At 48.8% G+C, this 6879-nt stretch overlaps 1 protein-coding gene across 1 annotated transcript; it reads right to left on the bottom strand.

Annotated features, from left to right (window-relative positions):
* Positions 1-2618: 2618 nt before the first annotated feature.
* Positions 2619-5418, bottom strand: BTG1 (BTG anti-proliferation factor 1). Its single transcript, XM_058804687.1, has 2 exons — positions 5039-5418; positions 2619-3899 (listed from the first exon to the last, which is right to left on the bottom strand). Exons 1-2 carry the CDS (start codon positions 5184-5186, stop codon positions 3535-3537), a joined length of 513 nt encoding a protein of 170 aa, XP_058660670.1. The 5' UTR covers positions 5187-5418; the 3' UTR covers positions 2619-3534.
* Positions 5419-6879: the final 1461 nt, after the last annotated feature.

Below are 6879 nucleotides of genomic sequence, written 5' to 3'. Positions count from 1 at the left end.
CAGGAGAAAAACGCAACTGCAGAGAGAACAAAACAACAGAACTTCTTACAGGATACATGTAATACAACTCTCTATAGGAGGAGCATCATTACCAAACATAAATAGTTTGGTACCAAACTATACCAAACAAAAGTAGCATTGAGTAGTAGGATCTGATACCACACAGTAGCACAGTGGGGGAATACACTGTAAGAAAAAAAAAAAAAAATTGCTCACCTGGCATAAACTAGAAAGCAATTGTACACTTTATAAAAAGACATTCACTGAATGGTCAACAAGTCTGAGCAGACTGATCCATCACTCTGAGAAGAGCTGCAGCATCAGAGCCTCCTACAGCTGAGACTGCCCTCAGAACAACTACAGGACTATTCAGGGCTCCTCAAGGAAAGTCAGCTAATTTAACTAAAGTGCACTGATCAAGCAGGTCTTGAATGTGTTCTCATTGCTAACATTTGCATTAAAATAACAGCCTTGCCTGTTTCGTAATGGCACCTTAAATGAAATTCAGAAGTGACAAGCATTTAGCTTAGTGTGCTGCTTGTTCTACCTGCAACAAAACACAGGATTGGCAACAGCCTACATCTACAGACATACTCCACTTCTCTCAGGAGTCCTTATGCCCTGCTGTCACAGTATGCTAAGTACTTTCAAAATCAGACAAGGGCACATTGTGTGCACATTGGGATATATTTAAATTCTAGCTGGAATAAATCCCAGCAACTCTGAGGACATAGGTTGTACCAATTACTACTTACAGCTGCAGTTAAAAATTATGCCATGAATGAAAGCACCTTACCATAAAAGGACTAAAATGTTAAGGATCTAAAGGAGCAGGCTCACTCTTGGTTCAGTGTCACATGCCAGTCTCACAGATGGAACACTTGCTGCCTCACAAAGCTATGCTTAATTTACCAAAAAGAAAGTACTGACAGCTGATGCTTTCATAATGTGCACAGCTCACGTCAAAGACCAACTATACAGCTACCCCTTCTGATGCTGCTCTTGCTGTGCAGCAGAAAAGGCTTCAGGCAGCACAATACACCAAGCATGGTTCAGCCAGCAGTGAGCTTCATGAAAGTTTAATACAGCTTTAAAGCCAAGCTCAATGTTTTCTTTCTACTCAGATACACTTCTGCTGTCTGCAGACAAATAACACAACAGAAATTGTGGTTTGAATACTCCTACCACTAGAATAAATTTCTTGCTTACAGATTTAACAATTTAAAGTGTCATCTTAAAAGTAAGAGAATTTTAAAGGTATCAAAACATGAGCCTGAACCTTGACTCTATGCATGAGTTACACCTGTACTTTACTATAACACAGGCTCACTCTGAAGCTTTGGTCATACATCTTTTGTCAGATGCCTACAGAGCAGGGTCTTTAAAGTTCACTGCTTCAGGAGCACTTATGTTTCCACCACTCCATGCCAGAAAGCAAAGGGCCAGAGAAGCCCTAGCAATACTTTGAAGTGCTGAATATTGCCATACATATGCAGATCATTGTAAAACTCGTATTTGTAAATTTGAACTTTCAAAAAAACAAAGGAAAAGAAATTGTTAAAAAAAGTTGGACAGTTCAGTCTTATGTTTTGCTTATATATAACCAGCTATATTACAGATCATTATAAAGACATGAACTGGAGATACAACACATTACTACTGCCTAATTGTAAAGGCTCATTCATAGTTGAGCAGGAAATGCAACAACTCCTGGCAAGTCCGATGCTTAGTTCTCCCACAGCTTGCAAGCTTGGCTGGCAAGCAATGATGGCTGTCCTTTCGTTCAGAGCACCAACAGCAGTTCTTGTGACGCAAGTGACCAAGGTGGGTAGACCTTTTATTAAGCACTCACAGAACAAAGTACACAGGAGATAAGGAACAGAAGTCTTGAGTTTTACTCCAGCACTCTGACAAGTGTAGAGTGGTAAGGGATTTCTCTCAAGTGTATCTGCTGTGCTGCACACAAATGACATTAGTGTGGTGCTTAAGTGAATCACATCTCTACATCATCCATTAACTATGAATACACATATAAGTATGGGCTTCTCACTTCACCTCAGCCAATCTTTAAAGTTTGGGAAAAAAGATCAACATACCTTTTGTTGAATCCAATCTTAATGATTTCTAAAGTGAAAGTCTTGCATCTGAAGAAAGCAAAAGGCAGGAATCTGCTCTTAAGGCTAAGGGACACTTGTCCCAACTCTTATTGTGCAGGGAATCCATCAGGTAAGAACTGTGAACTCGTGAGCAAGTAGGTCACAATGGACATTTAGGTTTGCTATTATCCTTCATCAGGAAGCCAAGTAAACTTTAATCCTCTGGATTTATTCAAGTCATCTTTGGTGGATGTTATTTCTGTACCTTTTCCTCATATCCTGGAATTACTGGCCCTGGAGTTATTTCCACATTGACTGTTTTTACAAGGTTTAAAGTGACATACATCATGTTCCCCTCAACTTCCCAACCATTTATATGTGAGGTCTTCATTAATCCAGGTCTGTACCAAGTGTCCCCTAGCATCAGGGTGCCACTGATGTTCTTAGGCCTTTGTAGTACCTATTTCTACTGTGAGACAAAAATAATTTAACTGATCCTATGTAATCACGACAAGAGATTAATTAAAATGCCAAGATAGGAAACAATTTATTATAGAGAGAAGAAAAATTTCTCATCCAAAATATAGAAATCTGTACAACTTTGCCACAATCAATATACATGAACTGTACAAATTTACACCAGTTCATAATTTACCAAATAAAAGATGACTAACAAAGTTCACAAAATAGATGGTGGTTTGTGGAAAAGACTTTTACCCAATTAAGAACAAGGAAATTACAAACCAGACCTCCACTTTCTAAAAATAAGAAGTTTACTCAGTCTTAGAAAACTACAAGCTAGCAAATGTACAGATAGCTGGCTGGTGCTAACACCACAGTTCAGACAGTGTCTTTATATGGTCTTTTTAAAGCCTGTTGCCATGGCAGATTCTGATCACTTGCTACTTTTGAGGCCAATGTAAAGATCTGACCATTTCCCCAGGTTATTCTTACTATTTTTATCTTATGTACATTTATACATATTTGTAAGTGCTAGGTAAAAGTCTGAAAATTAAAATTTCCAGTACGATGGTGTTCATAAGTCTTGTTACTGAGCTGCCAAAAATGCTAACAATTAATAAATGTAATAGTGCAAATTTACTCTGCAAGACTCACTGCAGAGAATCACTTTATAAATACAGATTGGGGTTGAAAATTGGTGTAGAAATTAAGTCAGGTGTCTTGGAGAAACTGACACTTCCTAGATCTTCTTACTCCCTAGCAAGCTGCAATCATTTTGACTCACAGGCTATTAAATCACTGAAAGGTACTGTCCAAACTATGGCACTGTCACTTTAAGTATACCACTCTAACGTGTGCCAGATCTTCACAGCTGTGACATGGTTTAAATTCCATAATCCATCCCCAGAGGTGCCCACCCAAAGTAAAAACCAAATTTATCCATCCATTTTAAGGTGATCCATCCACAGACTATATCTTAACCTGATACAGTCATCATATTGTAGCTTTTGGAAGGGCTAGTTCTGCCCAAGAGAAGTTCCTCCTTACAGCTTATTCTGCTGTCTACCATTTGCATGTTGGTGTTACTTTGGCTACCTCCTGCTGGTGCAGCTTCGTACAGCACACAGATGGAGCCATCCTCTCCAATGCGATAGGACACTTCGTACGGGTCAACCCAGAGAGTGAGTTCGCTCGGAAGAAGCTGAAACAGTTCCTGACTGCTCAATCCAATCCGCTGTGCTGCCTGTCCAATGAGAGGATCCATTTTATGGTTGATCCGGATACATCGGTAACCTGATCCCTTGCATGGCTTTTCTGGGAACCAGTGGTGTTTATAATGTTCTATAAAATAAAAAACAAACGTTATCCTCCTTAATTCTGCGCTGAAAGATACACGCAGCAATTGCTGGTCTCTTGCAAATTTCGTACCTCAAGATCTTAATAAGCTTATTATTTTAGCATAAAATGACTTGAAAAATCATTATAGGCTTTATTTCTGATGCTGATTTACTGAAGTGCAATGTCCCTTGGGAAGCACTTGTACAAAGTTACTGTTTTGTGCTACTGTATAGAGAACATCCACCGCCAGAAAGGAGCGAAAAGCCACTTCCTGGCATTCAGAAAAACAAATACAAAAATACAGAAATTATTACATACATAACAGAAAAACTCAAGAGCTTCAAAACACCATAAACCAGAGATAGGAAAAAAAGACCCTTTCCAACATCCTACTGAGATCACACCCAAGCTTAGCTCGTCACATTCTAAGAACACCCAAAAATAACTAGGGAGGAAGCTGGGCAGCGTTTACCGACTGACTCAAGCTGTATTTCACCACTGCTCTTCCCAGCCTATTTTCCATGGCGAGAAACCAAGGACTTCACTTACCTCAGGAGTTTTATCCCACCCAAAACCCTATCGATCTGAGGGTACTCGTAGCCACTACCGAGCCCACTGGGGCTTGGGATTACAAAACCCACTGGGCAGCGAAAGAACCCACGGTATTCGCTCCTAACCGGGGCTGTGGGCAGCTAAGAGACGCTTCCAGAAGAAAGGGGAACCGAGACTCATCGTTACCGATGAATTTTACTTGAGAAAGAACCCCAGTTTCGGAACGTTTTTTTTTGGAAGCGGGGCGGTTTGAGCCCTCGGCGCGGAGCTCAAGTGCGGGCTGCTCGAAAGCTTTGTCTACGGACGGGAGGGGGGAGCTGCCTGCGCGACGCCCGAGCCCTTTTTGTTTACACCCCGCTCCTGCCTCCGGCACCCGCCGGGGCCGGCTCGGCACGGAGGGTGCCCGCAAGGGGCGAGCCACGGCCGCGGAGCCCCGGTAGCCCCGCCGGGGGCTCCAGTCCCTCGGAGAAGCCGACCTTTCCTTTCCCCCTCTCCGGGCGCCCGCGGAGCGCGGTGCCGCCCGCACCGCCGGCAGCCCTGCCCGGGCGGGCGGGGGAGAGCGGCTCCCGCCGCGCCCTCGCCGCCCTCACCTGCCAGCAGCTCCTGCAGGCACTGGCTGAAGGTCTGCAGCTGCCGCTCGTTCATCAGCCCCTTGGTCCGCAGGAACTTGGAGATGAAGCTCACGGCCGCGGCGATCTCACGTATCATGCTGGCCCGGGTGTACAGGGCGGGATGCATGGAGGCGGCGGCGGGCGGCAGCCAGGTCTCCGGGGCGGCCGGCGCTGGGGCGGGACGGGGCGCGGGGTGAGCGGCGCGGGACGGGATGGGGGCAGCACGGCTCTAACTGGGCGCGGAGCAGGCGGCAGAACCCAGATCACATCCCGGGGGCGGCAGCCTCCGCCTCCTCTTCCTACGGCAGGGGGGCGGCGGCAGCAGCGGCGGCCGCGGCAGCACTCCCCGCATTTCCTGCGGCGAGGGGCGAAGGGAGCTACCTACCCTCCGCCGCTTCTTATAGCCGCTACCGACCGGAAGTGGCGTCACGGCGCCGGGGCCGCGCCGCCGCCAATCCGACGATCGCACCATCGTGACGACAGGTAGCGGGGCGGGGCTTGCCGGGGCGGATGACGTAATCGGCTGTAAACAAATAGAGCCGGGGGCGCGCGCGGGGGGTCGGCGCCAGGGTTCGCGTGCCCGCGCGAGGGCCTGCGCGTGCCGGGGCGCGCGCCTGCGCTGCGCGGGGGGGCCGTGTGCGCGGGGGGCGGGGCGCGCGCCAGTGCGCGCGCCAGTGCGGGGCGTCCCCGCGCGGGGCTCCGTGCGCGTCGGCGCGGGCAGGGCGCGGCGCGCGGCGGGAACCCGCGCGAGCGCGGCCGCGCGCTGTCTCCGGGGAGCGCGGAGCCACGTCAGCGGCGGGGGCGGCGGGGCGGCCCGAGCGGCGCCTCCCCGCGCAAGGGCGGCCGCAGCGCGTCTGCGGCGGGGGCGCTCCCACAGCGCCCCGTGAGCGTCTGTGCGCGCAGGCGGCCGAGGAGGCGACGTGTCTGTGCGTCCTCGCCCTTTCCCGACGTGTCTGTGCGTCCTCGCCTTTTCCCGGAGCGCGGGGGTGCGCCGGTGGCACCAGGCAGTGCCCGGCGGCCCGGGAGCCGAGCGCGGCGCTCCCTCACGTTTGTGAGCCGTGCCCTTCGGACCGCGTCCCCACCGGGGTCTCCGGCCGGGGGCCTCCGCGCAGGGCGAAGCCTTGGCCGGGCAGCCGGCGGCCCCGGGCCCGTGTGCCGGAGCACAGCGAAGCCTCGCACAGGCCGGCAGCCAGGCCTCGGCTCTGGCTCTCTGCGGACATGCCAAACCCAGCGTCTGGCCCTGCACGCTCCCCGTGCGCCCCGCGCCTTCCCCATCGCGCTGTCTCGGGCGTCCCGTCGCAAAACCTTTGCGGTGAGTGATGTATCAGCCAGTGACTGCCAAGAAGAGCGTCTGTCTCAGGCCTTCCAGTGCTCTGTCTCCCTTTTTGCTAAAAAAAAGGGGAGAGAAAAAAACGGCAGAAGATTTCTGTTTGGTTACTTTGTTTTGGTTTTGTTAAAAAACACAAAAGTCAAGCTTCTTTGATAGGAAGCCTTATTCCTTCCCAAGGGTTTGTGCCCTGCCCCCTTGCAAAGCTTCAAGTGAGATACAGCCTGATGCCTGACATTTGCATGTACAGTTCTTACCGTCAGCGATCAAAAATTAGCCCAACAAAGGCACACACAACATACGATTTCTTTTTCAGTGAAAATAATTCACTAATGAAATCTATAAAAAATACATGTGTGAAATAATTTGAATAAAAGATGAAAGCAAACAGGTTTTTTTTTGCTTATCTGGTGTGAGAAATGTAACTTTATAGTGATTTTTATTCTTTTCTCTGCACACGGGATCTATTCTATGTTAGTCCCCCAGTCTCAGG

This window comes from Ammospiza caudacuta, chromosome 5, assembly GCF_027887145.1.
Source record: "Ammospiza caudacuta isolate bAmmCau1 chromosome 5, bAmmCau1.pri, whole genome shotgun sequence".
NCBI classification, from domain to species: domain Eukaryota; kingdom Metazoa; phylum Chordata; class Aves; order Passeriformes; family Passerellidae; genus Ammospiza; species Ammospiza caudacuta.
Note: the sequence above shows the minus strand (reverse complement) of the source record. Positions and strands in the feature narration are given on the sequence as shown.